At 43.6% G+C, this 27584-nt stretch overlaps 1 protein-coding gene across 1 annotated transcript in view; it reads left to right on the top strand.

The window, feature by feature from the left end:
- The window catches only part of LOC126334987 (probable chitinase 10), a 377522-nt gene that overhangs the window by 287026 nt on the left and 62912 nt on the right, over positions 1–27584 (top strand). Inside the window, exon 9 of the mRNA XM_049997795.1 lies at positions 8652–8848. Coding sequence (XP_049853752.1) covers positions 8652–8848 — 197 coding nt within the window. The remainder of the gene's footprint in view (positions 1–8651; positions 8849–27584) is intronic.

Consider the following 27584-nt stretch of genomic DNA (forward strand, 5'->3'; position numbering starts at 1 on the left):
GATGTCTGATCTAGTATAATATATATGTCCAATGAATACCGGTTTATCATCTGTATTTCTTCTTGATGAAGCAATTTTAATGGCCAGTAGAGTATTTAGTATAGCTGGAAGTCTGTTTCTTAATTGTTAAAAATTAAATCTCTTTTTGCAAAAATAGACCTCGCGCTGGTCAGTTTGTACCCCGTTAGTCCATCTCTTACTCTACGTTTGGCTATGGAAATTCAGGCGAAAATCCATTGCGTAGTTTTCTCTCACAATTGAAGTTTTTCTTGATTACCCTGATTGCTTTCAATAAGTTAAACTTGTTTTTTCCCCTAAAATCTTCCGCTGATCAATTTGATTCTCCATAAGTCATTTTCCACTCTTCGTTTGGGTATGAAAATTCGTATAAAATTTCATTACGTAACGTCGAAGGAGACTTATCTCCCGCTCATTTCAAATATTTGACTAGAAAGGAAGTAAGGATGGCCGGGCGAGTGTTCTAACTCCACTACTCTCGTCAGCTCGATCAGTGACTCCGTCTGAAGAGGGGGACAGAGCGCGATCCACCGCTGCGACCACTTTGTGCAGCGGCCGCCTTTGTCTGCGGGCAGGCGGCTCGCCTTGGCGGCTCTGCAGCGGCATCAGAGCCTGCCTGCCACAGCCACAGCTGGCTGCCAGCTACCGGCCGGCGGGCTGCCTGCGCTCAGGGACACCCGCCGCCCGCGGCCACGCAGTTTTTCTCCTGACTCACTGCCAGTGCATGCTTCTGATAATGACGGCGCTGGTGAAGTCATCACGAATCAAGGCCACCTGTGATTTCCTTTTGGAACCGGTCAGCTTCCCCTGTTTTACTCGTGTTACTGGTGCAGTGAGGAGTGGGCTACTGCGTGCATCCTGGATTTGGCGGTCCTCTCTAGAAGACCCGGTGTACTGGGCATACTCTGCGGTACCGGTGACCAATAAGCAGACTTGCCGTTGACTCTTTGAACTGGAACGAACACCTCGCCAACACGACGCAGTTTCAGGGCAGAGAAGGATCCCCTGAACAGACCGCAAGGCCTTTACCCTTAAATGTGTCTGTGGTCCGTCTAGTTCGGTATCACCACATTCGCGTTGTTCATCTTGATCAACAGTCGGTAGTTGCGTTACTGCTGCCTGGTGGCCAAAACTTCATCTCCTCAGAGTGTACTACGTTTCACCAGCGTAAATACTAGGCTATTTTCATAGGCCGAATATCGAGTTGGTGGTAGGTTCCCCCAAAGCAGCTACAGAATTGACTGCCGACTGATAAGAATTTTCTTCACTACAAGCTCTTTAGCTCATAAGCACAGCCTGAGACAATACGAGAGCCTTCGAAATGAAAACGGTTTGTACACAGCTGTTTCAGAGATATTTTACATGTTTTCTACGTCTCCGGTTCAAAAATGGTTCAAATGGCTCTGAGCACTACGGGACTTAACTGCTGAGGTCATCAGTCCCCTAGAACTTAGAACTACTTAAACCTAACTAACCTAAGGACATCACACACATCCATGCCCGAGGCAGGATTCGAACCTGCGACCGTAGTGGTCGCGCGGTTCCAGACTGCAGCGCCTGGAACCCCTGGGCCACTCCCACCGGCTGCGTTTCCAGATATCACTTTATAAGTATAGGGTAAGGTGAGGTAAATCCGACCCAGTAATTTCTTGTTGCTATAAAACGCTTATCCGAAGTCGGATCTTAACGTTATACACGTTAAATTATAGGTAATATAAAGGAGCAACTGTTTGTAAAATATTTTTGTTATTCCATCAATAGTTTTTGAGATATCCGTATTTTAAGAAACGTCCATTTTTTCCATTTGCAAAAATGGTGGAGTAAATCCAGCCCCCCATTGGCTGATTTTGCACAGAAGTAGTTCTAAATGAACGCTTCTTTGGGGAGAAATAATTATAAGCAATTATGTTTTCTACATAAAGGAACAAAATGTATTGAAAAAATAAAAATGTTTGGTGTGCTAAATTTACTGCAAGTTAAATGAATTTAAATTGTAATTGAAAATAGATGATTTCATTGCACGGTGGTGCAACAGTAATGTCGATCTCGGAATGTTAAAATCACGAGCGACAGTTCGTAAAGACATTCCCATTTGTATTGCAGCAACTTCTCTGTGAATATCGTTTAGATTGCTTTTTATCGTTGTTTGTTTGTAATTTCATATCATTTTCCTAAAACTAAACAAAAATTCACTTTGTTTACATGAATAAATAATTCCATACACATAAACGATAAAAAGTATGCGGTTGGATTTACCCCACCATTTAGCAGTCGGATTTACCCCACTATGCCATGTTTCATTTAACACACGTAGAAACAATTTGCACGACATTTCCAACAAAAAAGAGACATACACTGAATAGATCACTAAATGCACTGCAAAAACCACTTACCGTTTGGTTTTCGATTGCTTTATTTAATAAGGTAAATCTAGCGATGAATTTACACAAAAGTTAAATTGAAACAATCGAAGATACACTTGTTGTCTTTAGAGTGTCTAGATGTCAAATGCGGCAAAGCTGTCAAGGTGACATTTTCGTTATTTCGAATGCTCTATATGGTAACACTGATGCGAAATCGCTCCGCCTTGCCGTTTCTCACAAATAGAGTGTGGTCCGGATTACCCACCCGGTTGGATTTACCTCGCCTTACCCATAGGGAAATCAAAAACTTTCCGTTCAGAAGTCCGGAACTGGTGTGCAAGTCAGGCAAAAGCGCCGTAGGAATTGAAGCAATCATCCCACCGACGCACCAGTTTAAAGATACCCGTTGCGTAAAGCACCGTGTCCTGCTGCGTGAACAAGTCCGAAACTACCTGCTACACATCCTCGTCGGACGGGACCTTGTCGACCATTCAAGGCCTTTTTTTTAAGGAACCGAAACAGTGATAATCGCGTGGAGAGAGATCAGGACTGTAGGGCCCATGCAGTTGGTGTAATTTCTGCGTTACATTTGCAATATGGGTGTCGAATCGTGACCAGAACGGTATTTGGCGCACCATTCCACAACGGCAGTTTTCGACTGACGTGCAGCCTATACAAGTTCTTCGTCCGATGTATGTCTACAGGCGTTCATCCATCGGCATCCAAGACAAGAGTAACAGCACGTTGGTCCCATTAGGACGGGTTTGGTAATAACATCGTCATTGTTCATGCTTCAGCATTTACCGTACGAAAGTCGGAATGGCACCAATGCCGCAGTAATCCATTCCGTACATGTCGGTGCTTATATGTCCACATTTGAGTCGCGCCACGTTGCAAATTACCTCCAGCAATGCCTTGAAACCGAAACGTTTGGATCCTCCATTAGACAACGTGTCACCCACTTAGGCAGCGCTTCTTACAAACAACTAAGACCTTGACAGTTCAAAATGATTTTATTTTATTTCGAAAGAAGTTTTCAATTTCAAGATGAAATCGATCATTATTCCACGTCACATGAAAATGGAAAAAGATTTCGAAGTAAAACTTTATTTCAGTTTTAGTATTTTCTAAGTCAGTATGGACCATAATTACAGGTCGCGAAAGTCAGACAGAAATGCTTTTTTATAGCACTACATGTTAAAAAGTTTCGAAACAAGACTCGTTTAGTCCCGTCATTATTTTGCGTGGTTGTAATAAGCATTTGCGTTGCGCAAGTTAGACCGTACTTTCACATCCGTTGCATGATGTCACCTCCGTCCTCAGTTTACACAAACTAAAACACACTTTCGCAATAGGTTTGCTAGAACATTTCTGCTAAGCCTGCTACATCACGCAGTTACGCAGAGCGTTTAATCTAGACAATTCTAGAAGGAAAAGGGAGAAACAGAAATAGCATCACCATTTTCCTTGAACTGTTTTGTAAGAAACAATTCCTGCGTCTCAAAGCTCCTGCTAGTACATTTAGAAGAACAACTCTGATAAAATACATCCACTTTCATTCGCATCTTAAAAGGAAGTTTGTTGCCTGTAGCGAATGTTTCGGTATCGAGCAAACTTTCTGAAGTGAGACGGCGTCACAAAAAGACAGTTTAGTTGAGTAGGCTAATAGATAGGAAGTTGAAAAATCTGCAGGTAAGAAAAGAATCAAGTACGTTAATGACGCGACACCTGATGAATCGCGTTACCTCGTGACTGGAGAGAGGGGGAGAGGGGAAGATGGGGGGTCTGGAGTAAGAAACTGCAGTACGTATTGCAAAATGAACGTTTTAGAGCTCGTAGGCTGTAGCTTTTAAAGGAAAAAGGTACGAAACAGTAAATCGTTTTAAGAACTGCATTCCCATCGTATATTTTCACATTTATCACAAATCAGAAAACAAATAATCGATAATGGTGGCAAACCGTTAACGGGAGATGTTTAGGCGAGACAAAAACAGTAACCTTGGGATGTCTGTAAATTCCGCTTAGAAACTCCTAGAGTATGTAGAAAATATAATGAGGAGATCGTAGTCAGATGGTACACGAGGTTGTGTGCCGTGTGTGTAAAAGTACTGAACAAAGTGTTCCAATCCCCATGATAGGAAAAGAAGCTATGTAACTTACGTGACCTTTTTAATTACCACATCCGTGACCAGCTAACTAGTGTGGCAGACACAAAACTTAGAGTATTCACACGTCGCATTCCTTGGCCTTTCTTCCAATGAGTCCTCTGATCGGGTTCATATTACAGCAGCAGCATGTATTGGTCAAACCCACGAAATTCGTTAGTTACTTTCAAGTGAGATACTTATATGAAACAACAGTAAATTACTATCGTTCTGTTAGCGTAGGGCGGTAGTGTGGAGAAAATTCTTTCCCTCGTTTCATTCTGTAACATGAGGACTGCAAGTCTCCAAACGTTGGTTAGTGCTTTAGTCAACAGCTACGCAAGGCACTAAAAGTAAGGTTTCGTAATACTGCTAGAAAGACAATCCTCACAATTTTTAAGCAGCGCCTGAGCAGTACTCGGCTTCTCAAAATATCTCTTTCGGCCAGAACTGTTATTCCGATAACAAATAATGCAATGTAATGCAATAAACTGAACAGCTTATAACTAGTTACAAAAGGTAATGTTTGACTTTTATATTTTGGCAACAAAATAACTGACAATGCTGAAACAACGAGAATGTAGATTGGCAATCGCAAGAAAAACATTTCCGCAAAACAGAAATTTGCTAACATCGAATATAAATGTAAGTAAACGGAATACTTCTCGGAAGTAATTTCTCTGTGTAGTGGGCAACAAATAGTTCAGATAAGAAGAGAACAGAAACGTTTGAAACGCGGTGCTAAGAAAGAATGCTAAGGATTGCATAGGTACATCAAATAACAAATGAGAACGTACTGAATAGAAATGGGGAAAAGGAAATTCATGGCAGAAGCTTACTAAAAGAAGGGTTGAGAGGACGCTTCCTGAGGCTTCAAGGAATCGTCACAATGGTACAAGCTTACTAAAATAAGAGTTGAAAGGACGCTTCCTGAGGCTTGAAGGGATTGTCAAGAAGGGAGTGAAAACTATCATAACATCGTGTTGCAAAAGAATGACGGAGATGTTAAGAGTGCATCGAATAAATAATGAAGACTACCTCCATATAATTTGGGAGAAAACAGCTTCATGGAAAAACTTGATTAAAATAAGGGATAGATCAATAAATTACATACTGAGACTTCAAGAGGGAAAGAAAGGTTTGATCTCGGCAAGCAAGATGATGGGGATGTAGGCTGCTGTAGTTTAGCAGACGTGAAGAGACGGATAAAGAGGGATTCGCTTTACCAGTCTTAGTCAGACTTCTGTCAGTGGTGTCGTACACACTCGAGAAACGTAATCGACTTGGCGACTATGACGTCATGTCAGTAGCGATTTTTCTTCTTTTAAACGTAAGAAACACATGCAGTTTTGACTACAGGAATCTATTACATCGCGAACAACTATTACGATCAATCACATATTGATAACAGAAAAATTTTGTTGGAAAATAAACAAAAAGAGTATCCCAAGAACACGCTCTGTAGCTGTAATGGACACCACTATATACAGTACGAAATGGAAGGAAATATCTGTCGTAAACGAAAGGTAGTTAATAACGGAAAAAATACTTTGCCTATACAGCTCAAGAGGAGACTGAGCTACGCAGTTACGAATGTATATATTTTAAGGGGAAAACTGAAAACAGTTAAGTATTTGTCGGAAAGAAACTGATTCGAGTGCTCATACCTGTATGAATTAAAAGCTATCTACCGCAAATATGTCGTAGTTATCATCGTAAGAAAATCTTTAGCTATACAGCTCAAGAGGAGACTGCGGTTTGCGGTTTCGAATCAAAAAGGGTTTGGGAAGAAGAGCTTTAACTATTTGTCGGAAAGAAACAAAATTATCGCCAAAACAGTTCCACAACTGTAGTGAAAACCACGACACACAGGGCGGAGTAAAGAGATTGTCAAAAATAAATATCTGCTGCTATCGGAAAATAAGCTCAAGCGAAGACTGCGATACACAGCTCCGAACATATGTACTTGTCAGTGGTAAGTCGGAATGTTCGTCACTATAAGAACTTAAACTATATAACGGAAAGGAAACGATTCCCATCGTAAACCAGCTCTATAAATGTAGCGGTTACCACAGTATATCGACGCCAGTATCGAAAATACGTTTTAGCTATTTACCTGAAGTGAATACTGTGACACGCATGGATATGCATGTATCAGTAGGTTATTACAGAAAAACTTTAACTAATTATCAGAATGAAAGCCAACTATCGTAATAAAACACCAAGTTTTTTGGGGATCACGATAAACGGTACGAATTAAAAAAATGTTTATCGTGAAGTAAGAGAGACTCATAAATCGATTAAATATTACTAGTATAATTCCTTCCGATTCAGAACAGACAGTATTTTGTTTCCCATACAAAGGAGAGATGAAAAATATAATTTCTCTGATAATCTATGACAATATATCACCAAACAGCGCTGTAACTATTGTAAATTAAAATGTGCCCCACAACGTGACATCACCGCCGATAAACTTGCGATGGACAGTCTAGGGTGGATAGCTGCACCAGTCTTCTGACTGGCGACGACAATTACAACAACATTTTCACACAACACTACTGTATATGTTCCAGAACTAAACACGGATTTTCAAGTTGGCTACAAACGTGGATAAGATTGCATACCTTCTAGTTACTCTCCGATAATGATGGCGCTACTTCAGTTTGCGACAGACAGATCCGTTTAAGCACATGTCGTAATGAAGCATGTGTAAGTTCACGCTGATTAGTGCAACCGAAGAAGGTATCATTTGTTATCTCCTCTTCACAAACACCACCACGGCCGAAATGGTGCAGCTGTTTCTTGAAGCAACTCTGACCTAACTTTTGCTATTATTTCCAAGGAAACGCAATAAAAATGTCTATAACCGAACGATGTGGTAAATGTGACGTTATGACGTCCTCGTTCTGCTTTGTTTGGCCCCAGATATCCATCGTTTATGAGCGTTCAGATAAGAATCTGCGATGGGCTGGTAGGATTAGGCTACAAAGCAGCTCAATTCCCGTCCTTTTTATAGTGAATAGTTTCTCTACAATCCACTCGCGACTCGTGGTCTCCTCACTGGAGAGAGCTGCGACATTCACCGATCGGAACTATGGTGCAAGGGATCAATAAAATGTTTACAGGCTGTATTTTCTTTCCTTTTTCCTAATTCACAACCAAATAACACCGGAAGCTAACTTCCAGATGAGATTAGTAGGTAGTATGTTGTGCCAAAGACGCCACATTTTCCGACACTTACGCGCATCAAACTGTAATGGACATGGCGTGCTTTGGAGAGGTCTTTAATTTACTGTACCAGTTAAAGGCCTGGTCCCCTCAACACCATTGGACTGTTGATGACTGGAAACATGTAGACTAGTCGGACGAGTCTCGTTTCAAATTATATCGAACGGATGGACTTGTACGGGTATGGAGACAACTTTATGAATCCATGGTCCCTGCATGTCGTCAGGGGACTGTTCAAGCTGATGGAGGCTCTGTAATGGCGTGGGGCGTGTGCAGTTGGAATGATATGGAACCCCTGATAAATCTAGATACGACTCTGACAGGTGACACGTACGTACGCATCCTGTCTAATCACCTGCATCCATTCATGTCCATTGTACATTTAGACGGACTGTGGCAGTTCCAGTGGGACAATGCAAAACGCCAGACGTCCAGAACTGCTACAGAGTGCCACCAGGGACACTCTTTCCTGAGTTTAAACACTCCAGCTGGCACGAAGCCCCCCAAACATGAACGTTATTGAGCATATCTGGGATGCCTTGCAACGTGCTGTTGAGAAGAGATCTCCACCCCATCGTACTCTTAGGATTTATAGACAGCCCTTCAGGATTCATGGTGGTAGTTCCCTCCAGTGCTACTTCAGACAGTAGTCGAGTCTATGCCACGTCGTGCTACGGCACTTCTGCGTGCTCGTGGGAACCCTACACGATATCAGACAGGTGTACTAGTTTCTTTGGCTCTTTAGTGTATAAGACACCACCACTTGCATACGAAAAAATAAATACTTTCATTTACGAATATGGCATAGGTGATTGCCAGTATGAGAAAAACATTTATTGGTGTTTCAAATGGAATCGTTGCGGATGGTGAACTAGGTGACTTGCTTGTCCGGCAGGGAGGAGCTGCGCGGCGTGTCGCGAGGCCCCAACGCCAAGGACGTGGACTGGAGCAAGGTGGCGCGCACCGTCAGCCTGGAGGCCACCACCAAGCCGGCGCCCATCAAGATCGACGTCAGCGAGGTGCTCAACCGCGTGCGCAAGCCCACCAAGCAGGCGCCCGCCGACCTCTCCAACGAGGTCATCGATCTCAACAGTAAGTCTCTGACCACGGCTGCAGCCGCTGGCAGTGGGCCAGACTCTAACTTCTTAGTTGTACTGTACTTTCCAGACAAACGAAGTCCTCTGAAATACATAAAATGTGTTCTGTTGTGACTATGGACAACCATCAGCTGTATAGTGGAATAACGGCAATGAAAAGTTTTGTCGGACTAGCCCTCGAATACGGATTTCCCGCTTTTGGCGGTCGCCTTACCATTACGCTATCTGAGCACAAACCATGACCAGACCCAAACTTCCATATGTCACCCACCACAAAGAAAGCAGGTGTTGACACATGTGAAAATTACCAAATTATCAGTTTAATAAGTCACAGCTGCAAAATACTAACGCGAATTTTTTACAGACGAATGGACAAACTGATTGAAGCCGACCTCGGGGAAGATCAGTTTGGATTCCGTAGAAATGTTGGAACACGAGGCAATACTGACCCTACGACTTATATTAGAAGAAAGATTAAGGAAAGGCAAACCTACGTTCCTAGCATTTGTAGACTTAGAGAAAGCTTTTGACAATGTTGACTGGAATACTCTCTTTCAAATTCTGAAGGTGGCAGGGGTAAAATACAGGGAGCGAAAGGCTATTTACAATTTGTACAGAAATCAGATGGCAGTTATAAGAGTCGAGGGACATGAAAGGGAAGCAGTGGTTGGGAAGGGAGTGAGACAGGGTTGTAGCTTCTCCCCGATGTTATTCAATCTGTATACTGACAAAGCAATGAAGGAAACAAAAGAAAAGTTCGGAGTAGGTATTAAAGTCCATGGAGAAGAAATAAAAACTTTGAGGTTCGGCGATGACTTTGTAATTCTGTCAGAGACAGCAAAGGACTTGGAAGAGCAGGTGAACGGAATAGACAGTGTTTTCAAAGGAGGGTATAAGAAGAACATCAACAAAAGCAAAACGAAGATAATGGAATGTAGTCGAATTAAGTCGGGTGATGCTGAGGGAATTAGATTAGGAAATGAGACACTTCAAGTAGTAAAGGAGTTTTGCTGTTTGGGGAGCAAAATAACTGATGATGGTCGAAGTAGAGATGATATAAAATGTAGACTGACAATGACAAGGAAAGTGTTTCTGAAGAAGAAAAGTTTGTTAACATCGAGTATAGATTTAAATGTCAGGAAGTCGTTTCTGAAAGTATTTGTATGGAGTGCAGCCATGTATGGAAATGAAACGTGGGCGATAAATAGTTTAGACAAGAAGAGAATAGAAGCTTTCGAAATGTGGTGCTACAGAAGAATGTTGAAGATTAGATGGGTAGATGGGTAGATCATATAACTACTGAGGAGGTATTGAATAGGATTGGGGAAAAGAGGAGTTTGTGGCACAACTTGACTAGAAGAAGGGATCGGTTGGTAGGACATGTTCTGAGACATCGAGGGATCACCAATTTAGTATTGGAGGGCAGCGTGGAGGGTAAAAATCGTAGAGGGAGACCAAGAAATGAATACACTAAGCAGATTCAGAAGGATGTAGGCTGCAGGAGGTACTGGGAGATGAAGAAGTTTGCACAGGATAGAGTAGCATGGAGAGCTGCATCAAAGCAGTCTCAGGACTGAAGACCACAACAACAACAACAACAACATGTGTCTACAACCTGTACTCGTATAGCCACTGTATATTTTCCCGTAAAGGGAGACATTGTACTTGAAAGTCACTTGCCCGGTGACGGGCGATGGCTCAAACACGTATCCGGCCATCCTGATTCAGGTTTTCTGTGATTTCCTTAAATGGCTTCAGATAAATGCTGGGATGGCTCCTTCAAGAAAGTACGACCGACTTCTTCTCCAGCCTTCCCTAATCCTTTGTACCGATGACCTCCCTGTTATTCCCCTCCCCCAAATCAACTTACCTACCAATGTGAACGTCCTATCTCTAGTTGTTCAGGGTGTTCGTTTTTTTATCTGAACATGAATGTAAATTCAGTAACGACTAAAATAATTCTCAACAGTTAAGTTGCAATGGCTGCCTTAAGTTTCTCCACGTAGACTACAACTGATTTCACTCATGCAATGACGAAAAATTTTGACGCTGCGGATCCTAATAGCGGATGCTGGATAAATTATTCACAGGATGAAGCTGCAGTAGAAGCGTGTTAAAGGAAGAGGGAGGAATATTAAGTATTCACGTCTCGTCGACATCGACGTCATTAGAGATAGTCTACAAACTCAGAATATTTGCAAGGATGAGGGAGGAAAATAGCCGTGCCCTTTCAAAGGAACCAATCTGGCCTTTGCCTGGATCGATTTAGGGATGTGATGGAAAATCTTAAAGCCCGCCCTCTTGGCGGTGCGGTCTAACGCTCGGCTTTCCGGGCGGGAAGGAGCGCCTGGTCCCCGGCACGAATCCGCCCGGCGGATTTGTGTCGATGTCCGGTGAACCGGCCAGTCTGTGGATGGTTTTTAGGAGGTTTTCCATCTGCCTTTGCGAATGCGGGCTGGTTCCCCTTATTCCGCCTGATTTACACTATGTCGGCGATTGCTGCGCAAACAAGTTCTCCACATACGCGTACACCACCATTACTCTACCACGCAAACATAGGGGTTACACTCGTCTGGTGTGAGACGTTCCCTGGGGGGTCCACCGGGGGCCGAACCGCACAATAACCCTGGGTTCAGTATGGGGCGGCGGAGGCGTGAAGTGGACTGCGGTAGTCGTCGTGGGGTTGCGGACGGAGCCTCTCCGTCTTTTCTAGGTCCACGGTTAACATACATACATACATGGAAAATCTTTACCTGGATGATTGGACGGGGATATGAACCGAATGCGATTACAGTGTTTTAGTATTGGCTGCTACTAAAGGAAAAATTCCTGCAACGTTGAGACAAGGTGCGTGCCTACATAAAGGCCATCTACACAGCTAAAATTTTTAATTTCTGCAATATCTATATCGTTGAATACTACAAAATGTTTTTCACTGTGCAGTCTCTGATAATGACATTATTCTGCTGCCGGTTTCGGTCTTAAACCATCTTCAACGTCAGAAAACTTATCGCAAATTAAACACAGGTCACAAAATGACCTTTTGTGAGTGGGCCATCGTAATGGCATATTAACAAGTTTTATCTTAACAAAAAAACATCTCAAACAATCAAATAAATGCAAACATTTGAGAAATTAGTTAGAATGCCCATTTTCCTTTTCTTATTACATACAGCATATTTATAAGTTGTAGCGTCGGGTATTCAACACAATTTCATGCAACCAAACGAAATAATTAAATAAATGTATCTTCAGTAACTTTTTACACTACTACATGTTCGATTACAGTTTCGCATATGAACGAAGATAGGAAGAAGAAAGAACAAACTAGAGTAATTGCAGGGCAGCAACTTGGGTTAATCAACACAACCAAGAACGCCAAAGTTGTAAATTTCACTTTTATTTACTTGTTGACCAGTTCCAGATCGGGACTCATTTTCAAATCATCCTATAGAGCGGGAAACCAAAATTACAATGATGTGTAATTCAGCCGTTACCATATTATTATGCGTACGTCAAAAATACAGAACGTATCGGTTCAAGGTACACGTACCACATGGTCAAAATGGTATTTCGCGAAAGTGGATCCGACCAGAAGCTAGACACAAGTAGATAGTAGTGAAATTTGCAACTTTGGGTGTTTTTCCTTAGTGTTGAGGAGAAACGACGTTGTTACACCTGCTTCACTACTTCGACAAATAAATTAATTTTATAGATAAATGTGCTAAAGCTATCTAGATTATAAAGTACAAAACACAGACAATAATCTGAAGCTTTACACACTCATTTAATCACCAATTCTTAGATGATTCCACTAATTACTAAGGCATTTTGTTAATGAATATTCCATCTACAACTAAATAGGAAGGAGACACAGAAATGAATATCTCGCTGTATAGTGAAGTATTATGACGGACTGTATGTTTATTACGCGATTTAACGTTCCCTCGACCGCAAGGTCGTTGCACAGAAATTTGCTTAGGCGGTAAGAGTCTCACGTTAATTTCGTGGAGTAGCTTGCAGCGTTTGGTAGGCAGCATGTAGCAGCCAACGGAGACCATTCACAAACTTACATCACCAAGTTCAGTGGGTACCTGGTGCGAGAGATAGATTGCCGGTTTCGTAACTCACTTTCACTGACCGTAATATCCAACCTCCTGATTTAATTACAGCACTTTGGACACTCCTAGAGGACCTGCAGGTGACATTTGAGGACTCGAAACAGCTTTCCAAGTCAGAGAGGCGTACAGGAATTAAAGCAGTCATCGCCATTTTCGGCGACCGCATGTTAACATCATCGAGCGTAATGTTCCAAATTTTCTTGCGCAACCTACACTAGCTAAAATCCCGTTGACATTAAGATCATTAGACATTGAATATTAGGCCTGATATCTATGAAGCAATTTTCCATATTTCGTGAGTAGTATAATTATTTTATTGTTTCTTTAGTACGACAAAGAACAGATAAACATGCATTTATAGTAATAAATTAATTTTCATAAATACATTCCATATTTTTTGTTTCGCCTTGCTTTAGTGTTTATTACACGTCGTGCCCGTCATTATTATTATGAATGCAACACCAGACATCAGTGTTCATCGTAGAGTTAGAACTTGAATATGACATCATTTTTCGTAGCAGAAATAGTACCTGCCATGTGCTCTAACACTCCACTGTGGCTTCAAATGAAACATACCGTATTTATGGTAAGGAGCAGCTGTAGTATTGGGTAGTAAATGACAAGAATTAATCGTACGATATATCTTGACGCAGGTACTGCATTCACTACAACAATGACAAGTGAAACTAATACAAGTGTGAAACGGTTATGTTTATACGATAAATAGCGATTTTTACGATGGTCTTCTTTATGGAATTACACGTTGGAGGAGGTTACTATGTTCCTCGATACCTAGATATACTGTGGAATTATTCTGTCTACTGCCTGGACGTCTTTAAGCGTGGAAACACGTCTTGTCGCTGTATCTCATGATACATAACTCCGCTTAATTAACTGGATATACAGAGTATGTATTAAATTATTTTTATACAGCATACGATGAAACAGAGGAAAATTAAAATGCCTGTTACGAAAGAGGTAACAGTGTGGACAAGTATATATCACAACATGTAACTTTCCATTATTCACAAAATTGTTTTGAAGGTCAGCTTTGTAAGTAATATGACAGATTTTCATAATGTATTGTTTACGAAGTAGTCAAGAGGGAGGTTTAAAGTCATGGTCTCACGAGCAACACCAGTTCCAAATCCACAGAACTGCTGCTATTCTGTTATTGCAGCTATGGAAATTAAATGAGCGTTTGGCATCATTGGCCGGGAGGCCTCTTACGGGGCACGTGTTATTACATTTGACGCCACATTGGGAAACCTGCGCGCCGGATGGGAATCAAATGATGATGAAGACAACACAACACCCAGTCCCTGAGCGGAGAAAATCCCCGGCCCAATCGGGAATCGAAACCCGGGCCCGTAGGACGGCAATCCGTCACGCTGACCACTCAGCTATCGGGGCAGACATTACAGCTATGAACGACGTGTACTATACCAAGTTCTTCGTGCCTGTTAAAACTGTCATAATAAATAACTGCTTCATGAGACCAAAATACCACGATGTCCTCTAATGGTGCCAAGACTGACAAGAGGCGCCAGAACGTTGTGCATAGCAATAGCGAACATCGTAACGATAGTGAGAAAGGCTGGAAGGAGAAGGAAAAAATGCACTTGACAACGTGAGATAAATTCGAAGAGGAGTGAGACTATAATTGTCTACAGCAAAAAGAACAAAAAACACTAGACACCACTTGAGATAGAGAAACACTGGAAGGCAACATGGAAAACGTGCTTACGACAAGATAAAGCTGAGAAAAAAAACCGCAGTCAGTAAAGTGTAGCAAAGGGTGAAGTGCGAATGACCTACTGTATTACCAGAGAAACCTGCAACGAAAACAACCTGTCAGAAGATGCCAAACACACATACTGAAAAATTGATGGAAGGAGGATTACAGTTTCATATTCAGTAAATGACAAGATTATAACAGATAGTGTACAAGTTGGGAAAGGACGTATTCAGGGATGGAAATCTTTCCTGTCTGCTTGAAAGGAACCATGCCGTCTCAAGCAGTTTAAGGAAACCATGGAACGGTTTTATTGGATACGATCCTTCAGAACGCAGTTCCAGTACAATAACCATTTTGCCATCTTGATCGATCAGAGATTGCAAGTCAATAATGAGCAACGCTGACTGAGACGCGAAATTAGGCTGACACGGTGCACAAAAAGTAAGACAATTCCTTGGGAAAGAATTGGGCCCGGAAAGATGAAGTGAAAGGTGGGGACGGAAATCGAATCAAGGAAGATGGGAAATTAAGTCGGCGGTGCCCTTTCAAAGGAACCATCCAGGAATTTGCCTGAAAGCTGGTTAACTTAGGAAGAACAGGACTGGGATAGTGTTCGAGGTGGCAGGGAAAGACAACAGGAAATATAAGCACGCAACAACTAATACGTCACGGATAAGTCACTGGACTCGCATTCGGGAAGACGACGGTTTAATCCCGCGTCCGGCCATCCTGATTTAGGTTTTCCATGATTTCCCTAAATCGCTCCAGGCAAATGCCAGGATGGTTCCTTTGAAAGGGCACGGCAGACTTCCTTCCCCGTCCTTCCCTAATCCGATGAGGCCGGTGACCTCGCTGTTTGGTCTCTTCCCCCAAACAATCCAATCCAATCCACTCCAATCCACAGATAAGCGATAGATAGGCCTCTAATGATGTAGGAACTACGTAAATGACCACCAACAGAACAAACAACAGAAGAGGACACCAGCACCTCGTAAGACGGGAAACGGAGGAGAAGGGTAGGGATGAAGAGCTTTTCAGAGCAAAGAGGGAAATATAATCTGTGAAGGTGGTCGTACACAGGCAACAACGGAATTTCAAGGGGAAGGATAGCCTGCTCTGCCTAAAACTGGCTTTCTATATATGATATCAACCACGTCCATATAGATACATCGGAAACACATTCACCTTCACACACGGACGCACGTTTTGTGCCAGTGGTTCTCACGCAACTGGCGTAAATGAGTCGTGTATCAGACTTTATCCGAATTGATGACTGTTCCTTAACGTGCAGACAGTGTAAACAACGTGAAATAGTCGCTGAATGTACTTATCGTTATCAGTTATCTCCAAGGAACAGAACTCTCTCATTCTATTATAATCAGGTGTTGCTATTTCTTGTACTGTAATAATAATAATAATAATAATAATAATAATAGTGATAATACGCACTCAGTGATTACGCCTAGGCTGTGACGTACCGCTGACCTGTCGTTGTGTGGTCCTCAGCCTGCGGCAGTGTTAGTCATTAGTAGGAAGTAGCTTACTGACACCTCAGTCTTTGAACCGGAACCACTGCCTTTCCACGAAGTAAATCATCAGCTGCCCTCGCGCGGCTGATAGCACTGCGTTCCAGGTCTCCCACCAATGGAAATTTGTCCCACTGCGTGACGTAGTTGCTGGTGATTCTTCCGGATTGTATGGTCGTGATCTGTGGAACATTTTTGTTCCTAAAGTTTCGTCCAGAAGTGCGTTTGACATCTTCAGAGCTGCTCCTGCTTCCAGTCTCGCTAACTGACGTGTCGGGTGTCTGAGAGCGACATATTTACTATGAAAAAGAGCTCGTGATCGTCAGATATAACCCTTGTCAAAGATAAAACTGAACTATCGACCTGTCGTCTGTCAAAGACAGAACTTATATACTGATTCTGTAGAGCCGATGTCCAAATATTATTATCGTGCGTCCTCTTTTTCCATTAAAACTGTTCCCACGCTTATCCACTCCTGGAAACTGAAATAAGAACACCGTGAATTCATTGTCCCAGGAAGGGGAAACTTTATTGACACATTCCTGGGGTCAGAAACATCACATGATCACACTGACAGAACCACAGGCACATAGACACAGGCAACAGAGCATGCACAATGTCGGCACTAGTACAGTGTATATCCACCTTTCGCAGCATTGCAGGCTGCTATTCTCCCATGGAGACGATCGTAGAGATGCTGGATGTAGTCCTGTGGAACGGCTTGCCATGCCATTTCCACCTGGCGCCTCAGTTGGACAAGCGTTCGTGCTGAACGTGCAGACCGCGTGAGACGACGCTTCATCCAGTCCCAAACATGCTCAATGGGGGACAGATCCGGAGATGTTGCTGGCCAGGGTAGTTGACTTACACCTTCTAGAGCACGTTGGGTGGCACGGGATACATGCGGACGTGCATTGTCCTGTTGGAACAGCAAGTTCCCTTGCCGGTCTAGGAATGGTAGAACGATGGGTTCGATGACGGTTTGGATGTACCGTGCACTATTCAGTGTCCCCTCGACGATCACCAGAGGTGTACGGCCAGTGTAGGAGATCGCTCCCCACACCATGATGCCGGGTGTTGACCCTGTGTGCCTTGGTCGTATGCAGTCCTGATCGTGGCGCTCACCTGCACGGCGCCAAACACGCATACGACCATCTTTGGCACCAAGGCAGAAGCGACTCTCATCGCTGAAGACGACACGTCTCCATTCGTCCCTCCATTCACGCCTGTCGCGACACCACTGGAGGCGGGCTGCACGATGGTGGGGAGTGAGCGGAAGACGGCCTAACGGTGTGCGGGACCGTAGCCCAGCTTCATGGAGACGGTTGCGAATGGTCCTCGCCGATACCCCAGGAGCAACAGGTCCCTAATTTGCTGAGAAGTGGCGGTGCGGTCCCCTACGGCACTGCGTAGGATCCTACGGTCTTGGCGTGCATCCGTGCGTCGCTGCGGTCCGGTCCCAGGTCGACGGGCACGTGCACCTTCCGCCGACCACTGGCGACAACATCGATGTACTGTGGAGACCTCACGCCCCACGTGTTGAGCAATTCGGCGGTACGTCCACCCGGCCTCCCGCATGCCCACTATACGCCCTCGCTCAAAGTCCGTCAACTGCACATACGGTTCACGTCCACGCTGTCGCGGCATGCTACCAGTGTTAAAGACTGCGATGGAGCTCCGTATGCCACGGCAAACTGGCTGACACTGACGGCGGCGGTGCACAAATGCTGCGCAGCTAGCCCCATTCGACGGCCAACACCGCGGTTCCTGGTGTGTCCGCTGTGCCGTGCGTGTGATCATTGCTTGTACAGCCCTCTCGCAGTGTCCGGAGCAAGTATGGTGGGTCTGACACACCGGTGTCAATGTGTTCTTTTTTCCATTTCCAGGAGTGTATTTTTAGATGCAAAGGATAATAGTTTCACATTGTAGATAAAAATTTACGATTCGGAGAACTTCACTTCATGGTTTCCTCACTGAACATCATGTTCTGTCAAGCATTTCATTCTAGAATTTATAATGCAAGGAAATGATATTCAGTATCGCTAAGCAGAACTAGTATCATGAAGACTTTTCCCAACACGGCCGGCCGCTGTGGGCGAGCGGTTGTAGGCATTTTAGTCGGGAACCGCGCTGTTGCTACGGTCGCAGGTTCGAATCCTGCCTCGGGCATGGATGTGTGTGATGTCCTTAAGTTAGTCAGTTTTAAGTTGGTCTAAGTCTTGGGAACTAATGACCTCAGATGTTATCCCATAGTGCTTAGAACAATTTGAACCCAATATGTCACGGCAAATATAAATACTGTTTAATATGCAATACCGCGACTGGCGAGAGAAACATTCAAGACGGCAAATATGAGCAAAAACTATAGATTAATGGAATTAAGGATTACCGTTAATAGTGCAAATTACTTATTCAGGTAAATATGACGTTATCGCCTATGAATATGAGGCACGATACATCAAGCGACTGAAGTGAACGCCGACGTCTTTGTTCGTAGGGAATTGACTGATCAGCCTTCTATGATTCTTACGTGGAAAATATACGTAAGGAAGGAAATGAAAGGATTGGCAACTCGATCTCAGCGCGGTTCTGCTTAGCAATATTAAACAGGTAACGAGAGTTCTACCCTCAAACAATTCGTCACCAGTTCTTTCCTTACTGTCTCCGAAAGAAAGATGCAAATACTCATAAGAAGTTGTAGTCATTGTTATATGATATAATCAGGTAGAATACTACAATTAAATTCCATTTACACATTTCAAAAATATCTTACATTTTATCTAAAGTTACGATACATAAAAATACGGTATGTGTGGTTGCTCTTCAGCAGCTTATCTTTGACCAAACATATTTACTGTGATTTTAATTACAAAAATATTTTACACAGAAAAACAAAACAAAAAATTCACCACATATCACAATATTACTGTTTTTATTGGTATATTTTCATCTCAAACTTTAGACTGTTATAACGTTTCGTGGAAGCAATACATATATGTACTTCACGGCTAGCATATATAACTCTTTATCTACTACAGCTGATTTCTATACTTTCTCTGGTTGTAAAAGGCACCTATGTTCCTGTACGCGTGCATTCGCGCTTCTGTTTTTAGTTCTGATGTAGGCCTTACCACAGGTACGTGAAATCTTATTCTACATCATTCCACTGCGCGGGATTAGCCGAGCAGTCTAAGGCGCTGCAGTCATGGACTGTGCGGTTGGTCTCGGGGGAGGTTCGAGTCCTCCCTCGGGCATGGACGTGTGTGCTTGTCCTTAGGATAATTTAGCTTAAGTACTGTGTAAGCTTAGGGACTGATGACGTTAGCAAGTTAAGTCCCATAAGATTTCACACACATTTGAACATTTTCTACATCATTCCGACAGAGATGAGCGTTTATCTTTTACTGATCTGAGGGCTCGACAGACTTTGTTGGTCTAGAAACCAGGCGCAGCTCTGAAGATGTCCACTGTAGCTCTGGAGCAAATGTTAGGAACCAAACAGTTAGACGGGCCACGACCATACAACCCGCAAGGTCGTGAAAGCCTTCGTGGTATGAAATGACTTATTGCTTCAAAAGAGCGTCGTACAATAGTCTTAAGGAAGTATAGTGTAAAATTTAGCGTACAGTTTACTATTATTTCAATGAAAATATTGAAACTGTGGGCGAAACCAGTTCATGACACATGGTTTATTTCTACGAGAAAACGCCAACGTTTCTGCCAGTCCTAACGGTGGTAACCTATAAAATATGCAGCGAACGAAATTTTTCGTTCCTAATGTTCTCGTTAGGTAAATTCCTCATTCACATTTATAGCAACAGCCCGATGTTGCTTACTAGGTGTTCTTCTGTGTCTAAATGCGCCTAATCCCTGAGTTAAATACGTGTGCAAGAAACAAGGCCGCTAGACTTTCTGAGAGCAAGGAAATCAACAGTCTGTTCGACTGTCCTCGTGCAGAAGGCCGCTCGTGCCTCAGACGGCGTAAAAGAACGGAACGGTAAAAAAAATGTGTACCGTGCAGGCTAAAATGTGAAAGTTGCCGCCGGGGCCTGGTTTTTGCGCATGCGTATAAATGGATCGTTTCTGGGGACGCTTACGCAAGGTATCCAGCCGCTAGCGCTGCGCGGGGTCGCGAACTGCCTCCACAGCCCGTTCTCGTGCTGTGCTATGAACGGCATAGACACTAATACTTAGTCAACGAGGCGCAAGTCCTCAGTAACCTGAAAAATTGCGTCACTATTTCTAGTGATGGCAGCGCACGAGCAGAATTCTGCTTAAATAGTTTGCAATTTCCCGAAAGAAATATACAATTTCTCTCTCTCTCTCTCTCTCTCTCTCTCTCTCTTCTGCCTCACTTAGGTCTCGAAACAGGACAATAATTTAATTTGTTCCCTTTTACATGAATTTTAGTATTTAGAAGTTGCCCATGTGAAAAGCGCAATGTGTTATGTTGAAATACATTCCTTCTCATTTTTATCTTTCCTTTTCGCTTCCGCTTCCGTTTTCGTTTTCTTTTCTTTTCACTCTCGAGGTAGTCTGGTCTTTTCTAGAAGTGACGCAGTGTATAGTGAGCGATGGGTTAGTGAAATACTAGCCGAACTGGATGTGAGATTGATTCTCTCATTCGGAATATTTGGGAAATGATTTCCTATTCCGGCATTTGTCTTGCAACGAAGGGAATCCGCCGGAAAACATTGTTCAGAACTGGGGATGAAGAACTGTTTTAATGTAAGTCTGGGACAATGCGGAGTAGAACAAAATTTTAATGTCTTGTGTATGTGAGGCCGTATTTTTGTACGTGTATATGAAGTCGATGACATATTCGGCATATGTAGTGTAAGTACTTCTATTTTGTTTGACTCACATTACCTAATCATTTAGCGTATAGTGTAGATCGTTGGCATGTTATTACTACGTGATTTTGTTGTAAGAAGAGTGAAACTAGAGAAACCTGGAAATTAAATCAGTCTAGGACTTAGAACTACCAGCACACGAAGAAATATTGTCAAGTCTTCTGTGTATCGAGTGTGAACTCACCGAAATATTTGTCCTAAAGAAGCACCGCTAGACAGCTGAAGAACTGAGAGAAACATCGAGTTCATGTAATCCTCGTCGTATACTTACCCGTCAAAGAACCCTTTGCATTTGCACTTTCCTGCAATGATTACGATTTAATATAAAATACCTCTGACAGCCTGACACTAAACAGACCAGTTGCAAGCGTTTTGGGGCACAACGAAAATGTGTTAAATAGTTATTACTGACTAATTATGTTATTTAAGTTTCAAATAAGAAGGGATTATTGTGCCCGATTTTAGTCAATTTCTCACGGTTGCAGCCAGTGAAATTAACGTCGCAGCTTGATATATAAATAAATAGTGCAGACAAAATACAAGATCACATATCATGCTGCTATTTAAGATGACAAAGAAATCTTTTAATCTTTGTCGAATACAATATCCTTTCTGTATGTAGCACAATTTAAAAAATTGCGCCGGAAAAATTCCGAACCAAAGTTTTAACTTGTCACATGTGAGCAGTTACATTACAATTATAACGTTAATTTTTCGCATTGCATTGATAAGCGAAAAATACGTAATCACGCTTTACGTAAATGAGTAGTACAGCCCGAGATGTAAAACTGACGATGTTATTGAGAACAGTTACTTCGCAGCTGCCGGCTGTTTTATTAAATTAAACGTAGTATTCTCGCTATTTGCAGCCGACAAGAGTGTTTTACATACCATCATATGTTTATTTATGTATTCCATATATGCCTGAAACTGTTGCGAGACGTAACTTGTTATTGTTGTTAAGATACATTAGTTTGTGTGTGTGTGTGTGTGTGTGTGTGTGATTGTAGGTTAGGGGCCCTTAACGACGAGGTTATCAGCACCAATTCGAAAATTAGTCGAAACGAATTTGGTTAGACGTAGACAAATGTGATAAAAAAAGTAAGGAGAAATGTGAAATAAAACTGTACTCTCTCTCTCTCCAGATCTCACCCACGGTTAAACACACTGACTCATGTTCCTCTCTTGGTCGGTTTTAGTACCCTGCGTGCAATTAGATAATCAGCAGCTGCAGACATCATAAGTGTTTACAGTTACTATTGTTCCTTGTCTCGTTTTTTGTTTTCCTCTGTGCAAAAGTAAAGTTACTACCTTAACTTGTGTTTAATGTACCAAAGAATCACATACAAGCTGTTTCAATTTATTTTTAATTCTTTTCGTTATAATGAAGCAGTTATGGCGTATCTGTCGAAATTTATTTTAATAAAGTTCCTCCTCGTATTCTGCAGACGAAGCAGAAAACATAACACAAACAGTTTTAAGTAGCTACTGGCTGGACACGAACATGAAGTGGCGCTTTGTCAAATTTGCAAGAAGCGAGGGTATCCAAGTTATGTTTACTGCGGTTCCTCTGAATAGCTTAAGGAGAATCTTTGGATGATTCCTTACAAAAAGCGTTCCATTGCCTATCCTTTTCTCGTTCGATCCAAGCTAATGCGCCGTCTATGAATACATCGCCATGGATGACTCGTTAATCATGCTTTTTCTTCTTTTATGATTACTTCCCACAAGTGTCCAGCTATCCGGTAATACAAATTTTTTAAAAGTAAAACGTAATATACCGTTATGAGCTCGTATCTTACTGTCGTAACAGCTTTGCCCTATGCTGAGTATAAGAGACATCTTTATGTCAGTCTCTCTGAGAAAGGCGTTTATTTCCGGGAACAAATTCAAATTCTGTGTAGAACAAAAGTTTCTCAATGTCCGAAAGTGTGAAGTGCACATGAATAATGAGTTTATATCTTGAGTCGTACAGTGTGAAACCGGTCCATTGACCGCATTGATGGCAAGGCAGGTTCGAGCAGCGTCACAGCATAACTATCGTAGTTAAGACGACGGAGATGAAGCGGTAGCCTAGACCGACAACGAGGTAGGTTGCGGACTCCGATACCAGATGTAACTGGTTTTCAGGCTGACTCGACCGCAGTGCCTATGTCCCCGCCGTGATTCCAGGAAAGTACTCTCATATTCTACTGACAGCTGTGGGTCCTGTTGGAACCCCCTGTCGCGTTCCGCTGAAGCTAATTGCGAAACTTCCGCACTGCCCCTCTCAGCTGGCCATCCCAGACGGTTTTCACTTTCGTCCGTACCGCCCAGAGCGGCAGCCCGAGCGCCGTGAAAAGTGACAGCGGCGCGCTGTGCTACAGATGGCGGCCGTTTCTTGCTCGCCAGCTGCACACAATTGCGCATCGTGACCGAGCCGTTACGACGACGACACACCCACCTACTTGGCGATCTTTCAGTTGTTAGCGAGAGAAATAACTGCGGTGAAAGGCGGACAGGCATCAGCTGTGATGCACTTGTACCGAGAAAACTCACAGCTCTGAAATTCCCCGAAGGCCTTCCGCTGGACTGCCGTCATTTCGTGGACGAATCAACATCCGTGACTGATAAAGTCCAACGTAACGTTCCTACATTTTTTATTTATTGATTTATTTTTTTACGCAGCAAGTCTTGTTACTTCCTACCCATGTACCCACTCTGAGGTGGAACAGATCTGTCGAAACGAATTGCATTATTGAATAAAATGTGCACTTCGGTTAGCTGCTAAAATTGAACAGCATCTACTTCATCAGTCCGCAGCTCGTGGTCGTGCGGTAGCGTTCTCGCTTCCCACGCCCGGGTTCCCGGGTTCGATTCCCGGCGGGGTCAGGGATTTTCTCTGCCTCGTGATGACTGGGTGTTGTGTGATGTCCTTAGGTTAGTTAGGGTTAAGTAGTTCTAAGTTCTAGGCGACTGATGACCATCGATGTTAAGTCCCATAGTGCTCAGAGCCACTCCATCAATTAAATGATTAATTCTGCTGCCTCCTCTACTGGATCGCGATACTGGATGGGCACAAGTTATTAGACAAGGGTTTGAAATGCTGTAGGGTTACTTGGAGAAAGATGAAGCACTGCAACTCGGATATCTAGTCAAATTGGAAACCTAGTCGAGGAATGCGTAACGTAGTAACTCTGTGAAGGACTGGCAGTATATAAAGAATGACAGGTGTGCTTCAAGGAAACGCGAAAAATCTGCCACAACGTTTGCTGTTTATTGACAATGAATATAATACTAGTTGCAGCCTCGTGTTTCATCAATGATGTCGTTTTCCAAGATAAAGTTAAACTACAGAAACATCGATTCAGGATTTTATATCAACCAGCTTTTAAATTTCATAACTGATTCTACGATTAAGTGAATCTTTATGCTGTGAATGTAAAGTTAGTTTCAAAGAACGCATGAAGAACGCACTGTACTTATCCCAATCACTGATCCGTTCACTCATAAAAAGAATCTGTGACATCATCCATACATCAGGGAGCAGACGAGCGAAAGCTAGGACTGAAATAGAGCAAGTGCTACGACTTCGTCGGCCTTAGACTTCTCGGAAGCGATAGTGTGTATACCAAGGAATTTTATGTTTCACTGTGTCACTGCTTGAATGTGGCGTAAATGTTTTCTGTCTTTTCTTGGCGTTAACGATGCGGTAGAGAAGTCATAAATAATACGATACAACATTCTATGACAAGAAAGGACATACCAAGAAAATATTTTCACTCTGCAGCAGACTGCCCGCAGGAGAGCATATGTGAACTTCGGAAGGTGGGAGACAAGGTACTGGCAGAAGTAAAGCTGTGAGGACAGGGCGTGAGTCGTGCTTGGGTTGCTCAGATGGTAGAGCACTTGCCCGCGAAAGGCAAAGGTCCCGACTTCGAGTCTCGCTCCGGCACACAGTTTTAATCTGCCAGGAAGTTTCATATCAGCGCACACTCCGCTGCAGAGTGAAAAAAATCTGAATATTTTGTCTTGTTGTGGCCCAGTCTTTGCCTCAGCGCGGTGTGATACACTCCTAGTTGCCGGCCGGTGTGCCGAGCGGTTCTAGGCGCTTCAATCTGGAACCGCGCGACCGCTACGATCACAGGTTCGAATCCTGCCTCGGGCATGGATGTGTGTGATGACCTTAGGTTTAAGTAGTTCTAAGTTCTAGGGGACTGACGACCTCAGATTTTGAGTCCCATAGTGCTCAGAGCCATTTGAACCATTTTTCAACACTCTTATTTAAAGTGTGTTGACTTGTGATTGTCTCTATTAGACGAACAGAGATTTATTGCAAAGGACAGGAAGGATGAATATGATGTACACTGAAGAGTGAAAAAAACTGGTACACCTGCCTAATATCGTGTGTGTCCCCGCGAGCACGCAGAAGTGCAGCAACACGACGTGACATGGACTAGACTAATGTCTGAAGTAGTTGTAGAAGGAAATGACACCATCAATCCTGCAGGGCTGTCCATAAATCCGTAAGAGTACAATGGTTAGGAGATATCTTTTGTACAGCACGTTATGAGCCATGCTCAATAGTGTTAATGTCTGGGGAGTTTGGTGGCTAGCGGAAGTGTTTAAAATCAGAAGAGTGTTCCTGGAGTAATTCTGGACGTGTGGGATGTCGAGTTGTACTGCTGGAATTGCCCCACTCCGTCTAAACGCACAATGGACATGAATGGACGCAGGTGATCAGACAGGATGCTTACGTACGTGTCGCCTGTCACAGTCGTATCTATACGAATCAGTGGTCCCATATCGTTTCAGTTGCACATTCTCCATGCCATTCCAGAGCTCCCACCAGCTTCAACAGTCCCCTGCTGACATGCAGAGTCCGTGGATTCATGAGGTTGTCTCCGTACACGTACACCTCCGCTCGATACAATTTTAAACGAGGTTCGTCCGACCAGGCAACATGTTTTCCAGTCATCAAGAGGCCAATGTCTGTGTCGACGGGCCCAGGTGAGGCGTAAAGATTTATGTCGTGCAGTCATCAAGGGTACACGAGTGGGCCTTCGGCTTCCAAGCCCATATCGATGATGAAACTTGCTGGCAGATTAAAACTGTGTGCCGGAGCGAGACTCGAATTCGGGACCTTTGCCTTTAGCGGGCAAGCGCTCAACCAACTGAGCTACCCAAACACGACTCACGCCTCGTCCTCACAGCTTTACTTCTGCCAGTACCTCGTCTCCTACATTCCAGACTTTGCAGAAGGTCTCTTGCGAACCTTGCAAAACTAGCACTCCTGAAAGAAAGGATATTGCGGAGAGATGGCTTAGCCACAGCCTGGGGGATGTTAGAGTCTCGGTCCGACACACAGTTTTGACAAAATATTGTTTAACAGTAATATAACTTGAAGTTACAAAAATCAAAATCACATGCCTCTCTTACAATCTGTGCACTCTCTTCCTCGCCGAATTGCAGTCTTTATCAATGTGAGAGACGGTATTACACGGTGTTAGCATGAGGTGATGTCTACCGGCGGGCGACAAATTTTCTTTGCCCATTGCGCTTGTTTTTGAAAAGGTCGTGGCCGTTTCCTTTCTCTGATCTTGTCCTGCGGGAACCTGCTGAACTCATCTTCAGTGGGATGCCGATGTTCGTCCGTTGGCAAGTAACGGAACGGGACGCGTCTTCGGCCGTATTGACATTTCGCTCTACATGAGGAGTCCGCCTGCTCCCGTGAGCCGCTCGCTCTAGGCCGTTCCTCGGCTGTTGCTGTTGCAACCGCGGCCCGGACTGACCCGGTCCGGTGCCGTGCGTGACGCGGCTGAAGATGCGGCCTCACGACTATCTAGCTAGCTAGAGCTAGAGCTGGCCGGGCTGCCTGCAGGGCGCGGGGGCGGGCACCGGCCTAGGTCAGGACGCGCGCTGCAGCCAAAGTTTACCGCGTTCCCACTGCAGGCACCCGCTCACTCGCTGCACCGCTGGTGCGTGCGGGCGGCAGCAAGGTAAACGCTGACGTCACAAACGAGGCTAAGACTATGTAAGCAGAGCTCAACTGTCGGTCATGTTTTCCCCAATGTATAGGATATTCATACTTGTTTACAAACGAGTCACGATGCGAGTGGAGATTTCTAATTAAATGTACTGAAGAATTCGTCATAAATATGGCTGCGAACTGCACCTTTGTTTTGTTGGGTCACCAGCCTTCTGACTGATTTGATGCGGCCCGCCACGAATTCCTCTCCTGTGCCAACCTCTTCATCTCAGAGCAGCACTTGCAACCTACGTCCTCAACTATTTGCTAGATCTATTCCAATCTCTGTCTTCCACTACAGTTCTTGCATTCTGCAGCACCCTCTAGTACCATGGAAGTCATTCCCTAATGTCCTAACAGATCTCCTATCATCCTGTCCCTTCTTCTTATCAATGTTTTCCACATATTGCTTTCCTCCCCGATTCTGCGCAGAACCTCCTCATTCTTTACCTTATCAGTCCACCTACATACATAGAAAGAAGGATC

Source organism: Schistocerca gregaria, chromosome 2 (genome assembly GCF_023897955.1).
Source record: "Schistocerca gregaria isolate iqSchGreg1 chromosome 2, iqSchGreg1.2, whole genome shotgun sequence".
Taxonomy (NCBI): Eukaryota; Metazoa; Arthropoda; class Insecta; order Orthoptera; family Acrididae; genus Schistocerca; species Schistocerca gregaria.